General features: G+C 40.2%; 1 protein-coding gene across 1 annotated transcript; it reads right to left on the bottom strand.

The window, feature by feature from the left end:
• Positions 1 to 413: 413 nt before the first annotated feature.
• On the bottom strand, positions 414 to 9055 carry LOC129644374 (syntaxin-binding protein 4-like). The gene is given in 4 exon segments (XM_055570036.1): positions 414 to 729; positions 731 to 882; positions 885 to 2333; positions 9010 to 9055. Coding segments are annotated over 4 exon segments (1731 nt in total). The 3' UTR covers positions 414 to 645.
• Between the last annotated feature and the right edge of the window lie 9329 nt (positions 9056 to 18384).

Raw genomic sequence — 18384 nt, 5'->3', positions numbered from 1 at the left:
TACACCTCCCCCACCATGCTTAAATGCGATGAGGCAAATTCACTCTAACTGGTGAGTGTGTAGCTCCTACACAGTAACATGCCTGTAGCTGTGTTCAGTTCAGTTCAGTTCAGTTCAGTCGGTCAGTCGTGTCCGACTCTGTGCGACCCCATAGACGGCAGCCCACCGGGCTCCCCCGTCCCTGGGATTCTCCAGGCAAGAACACTGGAGTGGGTTGCCATTTCCTTCTCCAATGCATGAGACTGAAAAGTGAAAGTGAAGTCGCTCAGTCGTGTCCGACTCTTAGGACCCCATGGACTGCAGCCCACCAGTCTCCTCCGTCCATGGGATTTTCCAGGCAAGAGTACTGGAGTGGGGTGCCATTGCCTTCTCCATATGAAAAATTATACATATTATAAAATCTAATTACATATGATTAAAATAGGACTAGATTATTCTTAAAGAACTACTATAGTGGCAATCAATTTTGCAAATGTATACAGTTCTATCCAAAAGTTTTACAAAAACAGCTTAAATCCAGAGTTTCCATTTCACAATTTCACTAACGAGTGTGTGTTTTACTCCTTGTTTAGATGTCATGTCTCAGTTATCTGCATAGATGGAAATGCTGGAAGACCATGGAGCACAGCTTCCCACAGAAAATCATCAGTTTCTCTGGTCGGGAGGTTCTCTGGAACAATCCTCTTCATTCTCCTCTGAGCAGGACAAGTTCAGTGGGCTCATCACAGGGGTGCATCCAGGACGTAGTCTGTGTTACGTGATTGATGAAGTACTTGATTCCATCTGCTGTGTAAGCTTCCTCCCACTCATAAGGTAGACAATCCATATCACGTATGGCACAGACAGATTTAACAAGTTCCTTAGACTCAAGTGCCAGTGTGCTGGGATGTTGTGTCCATTCTTTCCCAATGGCATGAGGGACATCTGGGAACCTAACAGAACTCTTCTTTCACTTAAATTTGACAAAGGTGCAGAATTATCAGAAAATACATCTTGAATAGACTCTACAAAATGGAGAACCTTTTCAGTGGATGCCTCAAAAGTTTTCCAAGCCATTTCTGATTTTCTCAATTGGCAGTCCAGTACTGTGATTCTCTTTCTTAACTCCTGAACACTTTTTTTATTTCGGTCAGAATAACCAGCAAGCTGAGCCTTCAGCTCTGTAATCTCAGCCTCTAACAGACGGATCATTTCCTTGTAATCCATTTCCATTCCCTGTGCCTGTCTCTGTGCAGCTTCGGCAAGACGAAGCCGGCTTCGCAGGGCTCTTGTTTCTTCGACCACAGCTTTGGCTTCTTGTTTAACATTCTGGAGTTCTTCTGTCAATTGCTTCCTCTGCCTTTCCGATTCAAATAATTTTTCCTTAAGTGTCTTCACTTCTTCCAAGGCGTTATTTCTTTCATGCTTAAACTTTTCCATTTCATCTGTTTCTAAGGAATCACCTGTCTCCTGAGAAATCTGTGAATTTAATATACTGGAAATTTCATGTGCACCAACATCGGCTTCATCCAATTGCAAGGAAAACAAGTTTCTGGCAACGTGGACAAAATCTCCAAAAGACACCGTCCCCTTTGGGTCTACTTGTACTTGCTGTCTCAGAGCTTGGTGGTATTCTTTTGTGGGCTGAATTCCGAGATAATTTAGAGCCATTTCCAGTTTCCCTACCTTAACACGAACAGACGGATTTAGGGAAATCTTTCCTTGTGGCCCATAGTTATCAGTCCAAGCAGGGGCAATATCTGTATTAGACATATCTGTAGGGCTGTTGTCTGAAGAAGTAATTGAAATCTGTTCTGTTTTCTTGTATCCAGTTTTTATCTGATTCCTCCTAAAAGAAGGTAAAATGGCATCCATAGATCTGGGAGTGGATGAGGTCTTTGGAATTAGTATTTCAGGAGAAGAAATAAGGCTAAATTTTGAGGCTTGAGGTCCATATCCTCCTGTAGCTTGTAAAAGGGATGAACAAGATGGATTTTCTAAATGGCTGCTGTCAGATTTCTGTCTTATGAATGCTATCTCCCAAGAAGATTCTGACCTCAACTTGGCTCTGGTAATTTTGCTTTTTGCTTCTTCAAATGATACACCAATCATGGACTCCTTGTTTACTGAGACAAGTTGATCTCCTGGTTTCAAACATCCATCCTTATAACAGTCTCCTCCAGGAATGATTTCCTGAATATATACCAATGGACCTTCATTCCAGTTAATTCCTCCTAGGATCTTCAGACCAAGGCCTGTTTTCTTGGTAACTGTAATCATCTGAAAGGCAGGATCCTTTTCAAGTAGACTGGATGATACCACAGAAGAACTGTAATCATCTGAAAGGCAGGATCCTTTTCAAGTAGACTGGATGATACCACAGAAGAACTGTAATCATCTGAAAGGCAGGATCCTTTTCAAGTAGACCGGATGATACCACAGAAGAACTGTAATCATCTGAAAGGCAGGATCCTTTTCAAGTAGACCGGATGATACCACAGAAGAGCTGTAATCATCTGAAAGGCAGGATCCTTTTCAAGTAGACCGGATGATACCACAGAAGAACTGTAATCATCTGAAAGGCAGGATCCTTTTCAAGTAGACCGGATGATACCACAGAAGAACTGTAATCATCTGAAAGGCAGGATCCTTTTCAAGTAGACCGGATGATACCACAGAAGATGTATTTTTATTCATGGTTTCACCACAACTGTAGCCTTGGATTTAACAGCTGCGTAAATGAAGATCTTGATGAAGAGTCTATAAATTCTTCTTTTTCCTAACTATCTTGAGGGACTTCCTGCAGACATTACTCTGACTCATATTACTCCAAGAGCTTCTTAAATGCTTTCCCAGCCACCGGCCTCCATAGCCCAACTGCAAAAGTGGCCGTGTTAGGTGGTGTGTATAAAGCAACCCAACATGGATTCCTGTCACCTTGAAGCTCAGTTTGCAGGAACAAACATGAGTCACACATGTAACTAAACGTATTGTTACAGAATATGATAGAGGATCTAAAGTGTACTTTAGACCCTGTAGGGTGGGGCTCTGAGGAAGATGGTCAGGGAACACCCGGTTTAGGTAGGTCCTTATGCTGAAAGGGACTCTCACAGTGGGCTCTAAAGGAGCCAGGAGAAGAATGGGAGGCAAAGGGTAGGAGAACCTGGACGGGCAAAAGCTCTGAGATGAGGCAGGTAGCTTGGTGGCTTGGAGGAGGAAGCAGCCTGGGGTCTGGGGTGGAGCCCGTGCTCTTTGAACTTGAGCAAAGCAAAGTCAGTGCAGTGTTTCAAAGAGAAGGGTGTGGAAGTGGATCCATGTTTTTCAGGACTCAGCCTGGTTGCTGTGAAAGATAAGGGGCAAGAGAGGATGTCAGGAGAGTAAGCAAGGGACTTCCCTGATGGTCCAGTGGTTAAGATTCTGCACTTCCAATGCCAGGGATGAGAGTTCTATCCCTAGGCAGTAAACTAGGCTCCCACATGCCATGCCGTGTGGCCACGAGACAAACAAAAAAGAAACCCCCCCCCCCAAAAGAGAGAGAGAGAGAGATAAAGTAAGGGAAACATGGTGACTGTGAGCATTAATGGGAGCCTTAGAAGGTGGAAAGGATCTGTTGGAGTAAGGAGTTGTGCACAGTATTTGGGATAAAGCAAAACATGTCAGTGAAGGCAGAGAGGCAGGCTCATCTGAAGCGACTTGGAGCAGGTGTGGGATCAGGGTGGAGGGGAGGGGATGAGCAGAATGGCAGTTTCTGAGCCTCAGACTGTCCATCTCTCAAGAAAATCTGGATATACCTGTGGCTGATTCATATTTATGTATGACAGAAACCAAGGCCATATTGTAAAGCAATTATCCCTCAATTAAAAGTAAATAAATGAAAAATAAAAGAATGATGAACAACAACAAAAAAATAAATAAATAGAGGACATGAGGTTGCAAATGAAAAAAGAAAAATCTGGAAGAAACTGCCTCATTCTCTTTCTTACACCACTGCCACACTGATCCAGCAGAAGTAAGGCTCTTTGTCTTTTCTGGGTTTGTCCCAATCTCTTGGCAACATCTGCAGTTGAATCTTAATAGCTCCTGGGTTTACTTTGGGAAATTTGCTCTTTAGAGAGATACTTGACAGATTTTTTTTGCCCCTTGAACTTCTTTGATGACAATACAAATCTTTGAAGGTCAGATACACCCTAAAAAAAAAAATCACTGTCCACGTCCCTGACTCCAATCAGCCATACAACATGGTCAAGCAGTAACAAGCTGATGTTCTGTAGCATCCAGGTGACACCCTCTGACCGTGGGGACTTTGGAGGGTACAACCAGGGGTGAATAGTAGGGACCCCCAGTGTTCCCACAGATGAGTGAATATGGCCCCTAAGGTCACTGATGGAAATGGCTTTGTGACTGAGGAAAGCATTGCCTTTTGCATGTGATTAGTGTGTGATTAGTAAGATAGAGATGACGCTATTCTTTCAAAGTCCCCCCATGACCAAATTTGGCCTCCGGAGAAAGGGGTAGAAACATTTCATATGAGTCATGCCTGTTTGCCTCATGTCTGTCATTAGTTGCTATGGAAACCACTCAGCACAGCCCATGGGTTCAGAATTCCTGCAGTGAGCCTCCAGCTTAGCCCCAGTTTGTACAGCAAACAAGGTTGCTTACTTTGTTAATCTTTAGCTACTTCCTGCCTGGTTCAAATTGGAAGCTGAAGAACTCAGAACAGCCAAGAGCACAGGCTGCCTTTTCCAGGTGAATCACAATAAGGGACATGCTCTTGTGTTCTGCCCCGAGGTTGGTTATAGATATTTAGAAGAATTTCAGATTACTTTCTGGGTAATCAGGTTGTTAGATCAAAGCTGCTCCCTTGTTAACATGGACACTGTACATATGTGAAAGGCATTTAGGGATTCCTCACGTTGTCTTTTCTGGGTCCGTCCCAATCTCTTGGCAACGTCTCCAGTCCAATCTTAATAGCCACTGGCTTTACTTTGGGAAATATGCATTTTAGAGAGATGCTTGACAGATTTTTGCCCCTTGAACTTCTTTGATGATAATACAAATCTTTGAAGCTCAGATACAAGAAAAGTTTATGTGCAGAGTGTCTCCTGGTGATTCAGAGATTGATGGGATGCTTGTAACTTATTCACCAAGGAATTTAAATCAGAAAGACCTGGACTGGGGGTAGGTGGTAGGGGAGGGATGGATTGGGAGTTTGGAATTAGCAGATGCGAATGTGTGCATGCGTGCGTGCTAAGCTGCTTCAGTCATGTACGATTCTTTGCGATCCCATGAACTATAGCCGGCCAGGCTCCTCTGTCAATGAGATTCCCCAGGCAAGAATACTGGAGTGGGTAACCATTCTCTTCTCCAGGGGATCTTCCAGACCCAGGGATTGAACCCGGATCTCCTGCATTGCAGGAAGTTTCTATACTGTCTGAGATAGAGTGGATATACAACAAGGTCTTACTATATAGCACAGGGAACTACATTCAATAGCCATGATAAATCACAATGGAAAAGAATATGAAAGAGAGGGCTTCCTTCTATAGCCTCGTCTGCATAGAACACATGACCAGTCCAGAAAAGAGACAGATATTGTCTCAGATCCACCTGCTATGTGTCTCCGTTTTCAGCCCCAAATATCCATGAAAATAATCTCTGAAGGCCTTGCCCTTTATTTACTAAACACATTCAAACATGTCAAAATATGAGTTTTATTTCATGTTAGGACCTGACACTAAGGAAAAATAGAACTAATTTAAGTGAAAAGGACACTTCAGTTGAATAAAAATTAAGAAAATATTATTGTGAGTTGAAGAATACATGATAATTCAAGTCTTAAGAAATCATAAGAAATAGGGCCAGATTAGCAAAAACATCAAAGTTGGTGAGTTTGTACTGAATCTGACAGGCCATAGAATCACTGTAGATGAAACAGAAATAGTTGAAACTCAAGTCAATTCTGTATTCCTTTTAAGTTTGATGATTTAGAATTAAATCCGAATCTACTGAGTGCTATTGTCTACCTTTGTGTAAACAATGTACACTTTTAAAGCATCAGTTTGTTCTTCTGTGATGCTGGGGTAATTCTATTAGGTTGGTGTAACAATAATTGCTATTTTGCATTGTTGAACTCTGCCATTTGATATTGGAATACACACTTAAATAAATATGGTTATGTTATACATCATTTTAATGCACATTTATCACTTTTTTTTTTGCTAGTGACTTATTACTAGCTGTTTATTTTATATTTATTTTAGTCTAGGGAAATGATGTTAGAGAAAAAGCAAATATGCACAATTTTCTTATTTGAGTTCAAAATGGGTTATAAAGTAGCAGAGACAACTCGTAACATCAACAATGCATTTGGCCTAGAAACTGCTAATGAACCTCCAGTGCAGTGTGGGTTCAAGAAGTTTTGCAAAGGAGACAAGAGCCTTGAGTGATGAGGAGCAGAGTGGACAGCAATCGGCAGGTGACAACGCCCAATTGAGAGGATCATCGAAGCTGATCCTCTTATAACTACACAAGAAGTTGCCAAAGAACACCATGTCAACCAGTGCATGGTTGTTTGGGCATTTGAAGCAAATTGGAGAGGTGAAAAAGCTTGATAAATAGGTGCCTCATTCGCGAGCAGATCAAAAATTTTTTAAATCATCGTTTTGCAGTGTCGAAGCACAGATTTTTATGCTACAGGAACAAACTTATTTCTCATTGGCAAAAATGTGTTGATTGCAGTGGTTCCTATTATATTATAAAGATGTGTTTGAGCCTAGTCATAATGATTTAAAATTCATGATCCTAAACTGAGATGAGATTACTTTTGCACCAACCTACCAACATTGTTAAGGATTGCTGTAAGCAGTAAATCCCATGATATAAGTGAACTCAGTTGGTACAGAGCCTGGTGCATACTGAGACCTCAATACCTGTGTCCTTTTTCTTTTTTCCTAGAAGATGATGAAGATGAACTTTTACCTTAAACATAGCAACTTTAAAAACATCCTCTTTTAAATGGCTTTTTAAAAACTAAGTTTAAGAATTACCTATATAGTTTCTTTGTTCATCCCTCAATGCCAGTGGTCCCAGCCTTTTTGGCACCAGGGACCAGTTTCATAACAGACAATTTTTCCATGGACTGGAGGGCACGGGGTTTGGGGGGCTGGTTTCAGGATGGTTCAGGAGCATTACATTTACTGTGTACTTTATTTCTATTACTATTACATCAGCTCCACCTTGGATCATCAGGCACTGGATCCCAGAGGTTGGGGACCCCTGATGTACACTATCAACAAAGATAACAGAGCAATTGTACGGTCAGAACTTGAGTTAAAAGGCAAAGAGGATAAAATTAGTCTTCTGACCATAAAGTGCTTTGTTTCTTTCATCCTCTGATAAGTCATACCTAAATCTAAATTAGGCTATATTATTGAAAAGCAACAAATAAAATTAGTAATAACAATAGCCTCTCTTTTAATGGATGTGATATTATTAGAAAATGAATTTATCACATTTGCTTCCTCTGGCCCATTACTATAGTTTTTTAACTTAGTGTGTTCTGTTCTGTAATTTATACCCAAAATCAAAGATTTAAAAATACAGCAGTGTTATTGAAAAATAATTCACATACCATGCAATTCACTGACTTAAGGTGTAAATTTAATGGTTTTTAATATAGTCAGAGTTGTACAACCATCGCCACAATGAATTATAGAACATTTTCATCACCTTCCCAATACCTCTCATATCTTTTATCAGGCACTCCCTTTCCCCACCTCATCCCCTCCCCTCCCCTACCCTGAGCAACCATGAATCTACTTTCTGCCACCATAGATTTCCCTATTCTGGACTTTCCTATGAATGAAAATATATGAGTCTATTGTGTCTGGCTTCTTTCACTTAACTTAATGTTTCTGAGGTTCATCCATGTTGTCACAAGCATCAGTACTTTATCACCTTTTATTGATAAATAATGGGGCTTCCTTGGTGGCTCAGTGGTAAAGAATCTGCCTGTTATTGCAGGAGATGAAGGAGACCTGGTTCAAGTCCTGGGTCAGGAAGATCCCCTGGAGGAGCAAATGGCAACCCTCCATTATTCTTGCGTGGAGAACCCCATGGACAGAGGAGCCTGGCAGGCTACAGTCTATGGGATCACAAAGAGTCAGATACCACTGAGTTGCTGAGCACCAGGATTGACAAGCAATAGTCCATTGTATGGATACACCACATTTTACTTATCCATCCATCATTTAATGGACATTTGGGTTGTTTCCAGTTTTTAATTATTGTGAATAATGCTGCTATAGAATTGTAGAATTTTAAGCCCAGAAAGTAGCATATAGCTTATTTAGTCCATTCACTCTCAGTTGACAGAGATTCTAATGAAGCTGCCGAAAAGGTAGGTGAATAGGCCAAGTCATTGCTTTTCAGTTGCAGAACTTGAACTCTGGTCTTCTAATTATCCTATGAATGCTATTTCTATCTCCACCAAAACTGGGCAAAGCTTTAGGAAGAGGGCCCTGAGCTAGCTGTTATATCAGAGGCAACAATAGGTAAGAGCCGGCCTCTGTAAATTCAGCAGTGTCCAATTCAATGAAACAATGCCTGTGTCTGATTCTATGCATCTCTGAAACACTTCTCTGAGTGCAGCCCACATAAGGAGTATATAATAGGAAACTGTGTAATTGATGCATTGAAAGACCTCATCTCATAGAGTGTAAGAAGATAAGCAACTTTGTGCTTGATTTTTATTTTTCCTTCAAGCCAGTTTGCTGTGGTAATTTTCCCCATTCTCCTAGATGAGAACTTCGATAGGTCCCAAGAAATGAAAAGACCTAGAGTTTCTTCATGTCACAAAACAGTCTCCATTCAGCATGGAGAATGCCTAAGCTGTGCACCGGTGAAATGTTCCATCTTCACTGGAGGTAGTCCTGTCTCCCATCTAAGGCATCAGTCCAGCAATTTGTGCAGGGAATGGGAAGAGGGCCCATGGGGAGCTGGAACATTCTGACAATGCTGTAAGGGCCTCACCTGTGTTCGCTGGGGCAGGCAGGGTCTTCACACCTCTGTCTTTCATGATTGCCTTCAGAGGTTCTTTAGAGACCTTCTCTCCTGCATCACTGGGACATGGGCAATTTATAATTTTCTGGCCATCACTTTCTCCTTTCTTAGCCTCTGGGAATATAGCAACAGAAACCAGATATTCCTGCAGTTGTATCATCTGGAACAGTATGCTAAATATGTCGTATATTTAAAAGTTTTCAATGAAAGAGACAAGACCTCATCCCTCCCCAAAAAAAATTGGCTTAAACAACAGAAACAAGTACAACCCTACATAATCCAGATGTAGAACAACTCCAGAGTTGGTTAACTTAAGAGTTCAAAGACATGCCCAGAATCTGGGTTCTTTCCACGATTCTATTCTACATCCCTGGGTTTAAGTCTAGGATCATTGCTCTCATGATCACAAGACCGGTGATCAACACATTTTAAAGATCACATCCAGATTAGACAATGTTTAGGAGAAGAAGAGCTGTTTCTCCCTTTTAAGAAAAACTTTGCCTAAATCCCCACCCCAGCATTCTGCAGCAAGGAAGAAAGTGGAAGACTCACTTTAGATGTGGGATGGGCAACCTTGGCCGCAGGGCTCATGCAACTTGCTTTAGATCACTGTGATGGGGTTGAAATCAGGTTTGTTCAGGTGAAAAGTGCATACCCCTGTGAAGGCTTTAACGTATGCTGTGTAGCCTCTATATCTAGAGGGATAGGTAATTTGGGTTCTATTTCTTGTAGTTATGCAAACTTAATGGATTGTTAACTTCTCAGATCCTCAGTTCTCTCAACTATAAAATCAGAGTTGTGTTCTGGTGACGGTCTGTTTGTTTTATAATTATACTGGGACTGACAGTACTTTTTTGTTTTAAACCATCCTTTAAAAGAAGAAATATTTAAGTGCATGACTTTAGGTCTTTAACCAGACTGGTCATTGTCCTGCAAGTTAAAAAAAAAAAAACATTTCAGTTATAACAATTTTCTGTGTTGCTTTCAGCGATGAATCACTACATAATTCTGCCAAATAGTTCAGAGGCTTTAGCCAAACAGCCAAATACCCAGAAGCTTTGTCAAAATCCAAAGAACGTGCAACACCAAGAGTGAACCCTAATGTAAACTATGTACTTTGGGCGTTGATGTGCCAAAGTAGGTTCGTGAACTGTGACAAAGGCACCTCATCCATCCAGATGCTGATAGCGGTGGAGGCTGTGTATATACAGAGGATGGAAGGTCTGTGGAAGGGCTATGTGCTTTCCACCTAGCTTCACTGTGAACATAAAACTGCTCTAAAAATAGTGTCTGTCAATTATACATATAAATAGCTGTTCCTGAGTCCTTTTGTTGGTGGTGGTGGTTGTCCTCACCATGTAAACCAGATCTGTGGAATGCATAGCTTTAAGATGGCGTGGAGAAGTATGTTACTGTCAAGCCTCAGTGTCAAACCATGGCCAGCACATAACTATGCAGGCTATACCTGCCCCACTACATGGGCACATTTTTCATAGGCTGTGATGTGATTTATCTCCTCTGGAATTTTGCACCCTGGCAGCTCTTGTTCAAATCCATCCACTTTTAGTGAACTAGCTCTATGACTTTGGTCAATACAGTTAAGCTTTTTAAACCCTTGCTATTTCACTTCCTATAAAATTGGGATGATGTATACTCCATAGAGAATATGAAAAAATCCCCCGAAGAGATCATTTCTATGTGGAGCAGAGATCTATTAAGATAAGTGATGCCCAATCTAAGCATTGCCAGAAATGTGATTTATCTATTAGGATAAATCCTCTAAGTCTTTCCCCTTAAGCTGGAATTGGAAACTTCTTGGAAAAAGAGACTCAACTCTTCTGTTTAAAAAAAGAAAAAGCTAAGCTTGGTGAGAGAATTGCATTATCAGGAATAAAGACAGAAAGTGATATTCCAAGAAGAACTCCAGCTACCAATCTGAAAGTATGACCTACAGACGAGGCACCAGGAGTTCTCAGCCATGCCTTGATTTCTCCACTTTTGTGACTTTTGATATTTTCTGTTGCTTTTTTTTTCAGAGAGTAACAGCTCAACCTTCACTCTGAAGTGCCTCAGTGCATGCCTAGGAGATGCCGAGAACATTCTAGAACAGACCCAGAGATTACGTGATGGTAGTATAGAAAGAGGGAAAGAGAAGCAGGTTAGGTAATAAATGGTCTGCACCTGGAGGTTCCTTGGTAGCCCTCTCGGTTCTAAGAGAGGGAAGTCACACGCATGTGAAAATGTCCAGTTCTTAATGGGATCTCGGTAAAGTCAATTTTCTCCTCTTGGAAGACAACACTATCAGGTTTCTTAGAAAGTGCTTTTTGTCCTTCGAATCGGGCTATTCATTCTTAAATGTAAAACAAAGATCCTTATTTTTGGTAATATTCCAAATTTGTCTTTATACAAAATGTCTTCCCATGGTTTGCCAGAATAATAAAACAGAGTAGTGGTATCTACAATTCAGTGGCAAAAATTTTTTTTAAACTAGTCCAATTTGATGGTATATTTAGTGACTATTTAGAGCCTAGTTCTTTTAATATAATCATCTCATGCTGGAATAAGAAGTAAATCAACACAACAAGAAAGAAAATATGTTTCCTGTTTGACTCAAATGCTGAGAATCCTCCCTAATTACAAGCTAAGGAAGTAACAGTATTGAAAGGCACTCTGTCTTCTCATTCCAGTCTGAAGAAACTTACTGTACTTATTATGCACATGTTTCTTTCCTAGGCTAAGTGACCATTTGTTTAAAAAGACACTCTGCTAGGAGAAATTCTTCTAGGACTGACTGAGGAAGAAAAAAGCAAATCCATTAATTTTATCAAGGACCTAAAGCAAAATTCGCAAAAAGCATTACCTAAAGATAATAAAAGTGAAAGGGTTAGTAGCTCAGTCGTGTCAAACTCTTTGTGACCCCACGGACTGTTGCCTGTCAGGCTCCTCTGTCCATGGAATTCTCCAGGCAAGGATACTGGAGTGGTAGCCATTCTCTTCTCCAAAGGATCTTCCTGACCCAGGGATCAAACCTGGACTTCCTACATTGCAGGCAGATTATTTACCATCTGAGCCACCAGGGAAGTCCACCCACAGGTAACCAAGAGTTAACTGTATAGGAAACACTATATTGGGAAACCTCCATATTATTCAAAAATGATTGAATGATATTGGCAACTGGGCATGGGCGTCATTTAATCATTACCAATGGATGAAATCTCAACCTTTTTTTAAAAAATAAAGAAAATGGCAAACTAACCCTTGGAGAATTTAATAATCAAATCCATCGAATTTTCATTGATTCTTGGGAAACTGGAAACAGGCATGAATTTCAATATGAGACAAACAATCACCCTCAATATGAATCCTATGCTTCTTCAATCCACAAACATATTTTTTTTTTTTTTGCTAACACATATGTTCTTAAGGACACTGATCCAATTAACATGTAGATACTGAACTCTGCTGTGCACCAATCTTGTATTTGGAACTGGGGATGGATACAGTTGTGGTTAAGACAAACTCCATCCCTTCTTGTGGAATATTTCTCTTTCTTGGGAAAAGAGACAAGAAATAAGTAAACAGACCACAAACAATAAAACAAATACAAATCATCATCTCTGAAGTTAATAAATGAGAGGCTATGCTTACAAGTGACAGAAGGGGGAAGGTCATCCTGATGATCTGGACTTTCTGAGACCTAAATGATCAGCTGTGATTCAGAGTATCTGCTCAGGTAAGGAAAAGGATAACTTTTAAACTCATGATTTACTTTATGCAATTCTAAAAACTCTCTCTAGAGTGTCCTGTATGGTAGTAAGTCTTAAATGTTAGTACATGTCTGATCGCCTCTTACAAGGCTTGTTGAAACAGATTCCTGGGCTTCGCATTCAAAGATTCTGATTTCACAGGTCTGGAGTAGGTCTGTTCGTCTGCATTGTTTGCAGATTCCCAGACGCTGCTGTCGCTGCTGGCTTTTGGACAACATTTTGTGTAGCTTCAGGTCAAATGCTTTTTGTCAACAAATCGCGGAGAGGTATAAGTTAACAAAATTAAGGTATTTTGTGCTTGTATTAATACTGCTTATGTATCATTTGCATATAGGTTATCTCATTTGATCTGCATACTCACCATATGAGGAAGAAAGGGTGAGAGATTTTGTCTCTGTATTATTCATTCATTTAGTCACTCATTCATTCAACACATATGTTTTGGGATGCTGCTAGACTATCAGCTGCACACAAGAGGTGCTGGAAATATGAGGTTCAGCAAAACACTTTTTGTGAACAAGTTGGAATTGTCATGTTACTGTGTAACTGATTTGCTTTAAAATGAACAATAAATTTAATAATAATAATAAGCTCAGGAGCTCAGGACAGGTTCAGAAGGACAGGTAGATTAAACCAATTACCCCATAAACATATATTTCTGAAATAAACATATATAATGCTCACATTATATAGATGACAAGTGGCTTGAGGAAAATGTGTTAAGAGAAAAGAAACCAGAAGAAGCCCATTTTATATTATATGGCTCAGAAATGCCCCTCTGAAACCTCCTGGGTTATGCAGTTAGTAGGTGAGAAAGTCAAGGCATGATCCAAATCCCAGGGCTATTTCCGCTCGACCTCGGCTGCCTCTCAAGATGCACAAGGTCAGGAAATCACAAAGTCAGGAAAAGGATAAGGCATTCAGACCAGGAAGTGCCACTGTCTGGGGCTGAATCTAAGGAAGACCCACACCCCTGGACGGGACTTGTCGTGTGCAAGAGACCTACCGAAAGCAAGTCATCAGGTTGAGCAGTCAGAGATACATTATCAGCGAGTTTAGGGGCTCCCACCTGATTCTCCAGAAGCACACATCCCAAATGTCATCAAAAGAGGGAGGAAATGAAAAAAAAAAATTGAGATGCTTTCACATATGAAGCATATTTTCTGTCATATTGCAGCTTATCATTCCCCCATACAGTCCTCGCATTCACAGAGGTTAAGTAACTTAGCCAAGGTCACGTATCATGGCAAAATGGGGGTGAACATTCATCCCTGTCTGACAGTAGAGCCAGCTCAGAGCCAAGGAGGTTCAGGACTCCGAGGAAAAGACAGCAACCCCCAGGAGAACCTGACTTTGAGCTAAGCTCTGTGGTATCTGACACAAGTGTCAGATGATGACCAATCTGAGCATTTATTTCAGGGATTTTCAAGTGTTTGTGGAGAGAATCACAATAACGTGCCTGAAAGAGATGCTGGGACCAATGCCTGAAGAATCTGATCCAGTAAGTCTAGGGTTTGTCTCTGAAATATATACATAAACACATTCACCCACATATACAAATATGTATACGGACATTTTAAAGAGCTCGTTTCCCAGGTCATTCTAAAGCCCAGTTAGATTCTCTTCCACCAACAGGGCTGTTCTCAAGCCTGAGGGTAGAGCCAAAAAGTAGGTCAATATGGTTAGAACAAAAACAGAAATAGAAAATAAGGACATAGTTTAACATTTTCATGTGTAAATAGAATTATTATTATTTTATGCCATATAGTTCATTTGTTCAAAAAATCCCATGCCTATCAAACTTAGAGATAACATTTCTAAGAACTTGATACAGGGCAAGATTGCCCTAACATATCTTAATTCTCTTGTCATTCTGACTGACTAGCCTATATAAATTGATTTTTTAAATGTGTTTTTTTCTGAAACTTTTATCTCTTAAAACCTTATCATCTTCAATTTATACAGCTGAGAACTGGCCTTTAGACTGTGATCACCAAGGTGTAAAGCATAGTGGATATAAGGGCTTGATTACAATGTCAGTAAGCCCCTCCTTTTTTTATACCTAAAGCCATGAAATAGAAGAAGATGCTGAATAAAAATGACTATCAGAGAGTAGGCAAGAGTTCTCAAAAACAAAACAACTGATGGCAAAAATAAGAGAAACTTATGGAAGAATTGGAACATAAAGGTAAGGAAATTTCTCAGGAAATATATTGAAAAATGCAGTAAAAAATAAGAAAAAAAAATGAAAAATCAACCCAGGATGTCCACTATCTAGGTGGTAGGGGTTCCATAGAACAGACAAAATGGACAGGAGAAAAGTCTATGAAAGGAATCATTCAAGAACATTATCTAGAACTGAAGCGCATGAGTTTCTAAATGTAATCTCACAAGGCATCAAGGAAGGAATTAAAAAGCAAATTAAAGAAAAAGTCACATTATTGTGAAAAGCCACTAAGGATAGAGATCTGACAAGATTTCAGAATAATAATAGTTGTTTGAAAACAATTATGATTAACCAGATATGATATCATTTATGAAAACACATATCATTAACCAGAAGAGAAGTGAGCTCCTCAAAAGCTAGAAAATACCATCCAAACCATTTTGAAGGAACAATAGTCAACCTAGAATTCTGCATAGAGCCCAAGCTGTCAGTCAAGCAGGATGATAGAAAAAGACAGCTGCATACAGGCAAGGTGCCAAAAAAGTATACTCTGTGAACACCTTCTGTGGAAGGTGCCAGAAATATGTTCTTGCAATGAGAAAATTAAAAAAAAAAAAAAAAAGAGGAAGATACGGGTTTTCCCAAACAGGGAAACTTGTATGGTCACCTGCAAGACTGGAATGTAATCAACGAAGATGAACCACTTTGCCAAGGTTTATTGTATTTTTAGTTTTATTTTGATGTAGGAGAAAATCCCTTGGAAAAAACAGTTTTACTATAGAGGCATCTTTCAAGTAATCAAGTATCTTGAGAGAAAATGAAAAATAAATGAAGGTATTATTATTTTCTGGAAAAATTTGGTTTCTGAAAAAGCATAAAAACCTGGTCGAGAGAGAAAGGAAGTGAAACTGGAGGGGTCAGTTCCTAAGTAGTTTCGGATCATAATTACGTGTTCACTCTCTGGCGATTTACCTGCAACTGTGTCTTTAGGTGAATGGGGAGGGAGAACAATGGCCTGCTTATGGAGCACAGACTGTGTGCTGGAGAAGGTTCTGGATGCTTTACATAGTCTCATCCATTTAACTCACAACTACCTATTGAGAAAGGCCCAGGTCTTATGTCCATTTCACAGACAAGGAACATGAGGTACGGAGATAAATGGAGGAAGTTCTTGCCCCAAGATCTAAGCCCGGGACACCTGGCTCCACTGTTCTTGCTTCTAAATTCTGCCCTATGTGAGTGTGAGTGTTAAGTTGCTGCAGTCATGTTTGACTCTTTGAGACTGTATGGACTGTAGCCCCCAGGCTCCTCTGTCTATAGGATTCTCCCAGTAAGAATACTAGAGTGGGTTTCCATGGCCTCCTTCAGGGGATCTTCCTGACCCAGGGATCCAACCCATGTCTCTTATTTCTCCTGCATCGGCAGGTGAGTTCTTTACCACTAGCGCCACCTGAGAAGCCCTTAAATTCTACCCTGTATTGTCCTTCGAGTTAGTTAAGACAAGCATTAAATTGTTCCCATAACTGGAAATCGGGAAATTATTACATTTAGAGCATCTCATTTAGAATTATCAAGGCAAATACCAAGAAATAGATCTGCTACAGAGTCTGCCTCTGAGGATCAGGGCTGGAAGGTTTGAGAGGGTTTGGTCAGGGAAAGCTATCCTGCATTGAAAGCCTTTTCATACTTAGAAGCTTTTATGACTTTGATTAAAGTGAAAATGAATTAAAGAAAAGTTTTCAACTAGGATTTCAGATCTTCTTTCCAAGATGTAATTCCACTTATAATCACCTGTTACTAAAATTATCTGTATTTTAGTTTACCCACATAAAAAACTCTCCAAAGTGCTTTCCAGTCATGCTTATTTATTGCTGTTGTTTAGTTGCTATGTTGTGTCTGACTCTTTTGTGACCCCGTGGACTCTACCCTGCAAGGCTTCTCTGTCCATGCAATTTCCCAGGCTAGAATATTGGAGTGGATTGCCATTTCCTTCTCCAGAGGGTCTTTCTGACCCAGGGATAGAAGCTATGTGTCCTGCATTGGCAGGAGGATTCTTTACCACTGAACCCTCTGGGAAACCCATGCTTATCTGTGATTATGCTAAAAATTCATGATAGGATGAGAGCTGGGTGGGAACACATGATGGTCAGTGAAATAGGGGTACATTCCTCCTGTGCAGTGATGCGTGATGTGGAAACATCATCTGTGCACATCCTGTGTACAGTCCAGAAGCGTCATGGACTTGGCAGTGGATGTTAATGATGCCTGTCATCAAGCCCTCCACCTTCCCATCCCCGATCAATGCCATATCTCCCGCCTTGATGTTCCTTGATGGTCCTTGATGCCATGTCGGAAGCCACACTCTGGGCAGCATGAATCCTGCAGTTCTTTAGTTCTTGACTTGAACATGCAAACTCAAATTAGACTCTGATTTAAAGTTATGCCCTTGACAACACTTTTGGGTGAAGAAATCCAGTTGAGAGAATTATTCAGATTTGAAAAATGAACAATAGAATGAATCATCTTCCGATCACTTGGGGAAAAGTAGGTAAGATTGATAGCCACTTGAATGTTCAAAAAAATCTTCACAAAAATAAGAAATGTCTCTTAGATTCTTACAGTTGACTTATTTGTGCCTCTTATATAAAGCACGTCAAGCCTATTTCTAAGCATGATAAAGATAAGCAACAAAGTAGAAAACACACATTTTGATGGTGTAGGCTTGTTGAACAAATCATAAGAGAGGACACTGAAGGAGTTGCAATGATTCATGGACATTCAATTCAGAGAGATTTAAATGTCTAAGTCTAGAATAGAGCTGAAAGTGAATACGAATATTGGTCATAAGACACCAATTTTCTTTTAACTAGGGGAAAAGGGGCAATATAACAGATAATAAAAACTTTCTAAGAAAAATCCAAGAGCATCTACATTTTTTTAAGATCAAAGAGAATTGAGCAATAACTTATAGAGATGAAGTGCTTAAAGGGACAGGCTACACTCTAACTATTTAAGGAAATGAGACACAGACAGAACAACTCACTTGCCCACAGTCACCCAAGTAGTGAGTGGCAAAGCCAGAATCCAAGCCAGCTCTTCAGATGCTCATCGATCAAAGAACAAAAACGCTGCACTGGACATGTTTGCATAGAGCTGAAGATACAGAGAAGCCAATGATGTGTTTGAAGCAGGTGGGTTGCACAGCCCCTGTGGGTGTTGGGAATTGCTGAGCTGTAGGGTGTCATGGGAGAGCATAAAGAATGCTTTATGCAATTATTTCTGGAAACCTGACTACATAGGTATTAGTAGAAAAGGACTTGAATTTGCAAGGCTCCAATAATGTTTAGTGAGATTTATTTTCATGCCATAAATAAATATGTAACTTTATACCAATTTTCTTAAAGATGTTAT

Source organism: Bubalus kerabau, chromosome 2 (genome assembly GCF_029407905.1).
Source record: "Bubalus kerabau isolate K-KA32 ecotype Philippines breed swamp buffalo chromosome 2, PCC_UOA_SB_1v2, whole genome shotgun sequence".
NCBI classification, from domain to species: Eukaryota; Metazoa; Chordata; class Mammalia; order Artiodactyla; family Bovidae; genus Bubalus; species Bubalus kerabau.
This window is presented reverse-complemented; position numbering and strand designations above follow the sequence as displayed.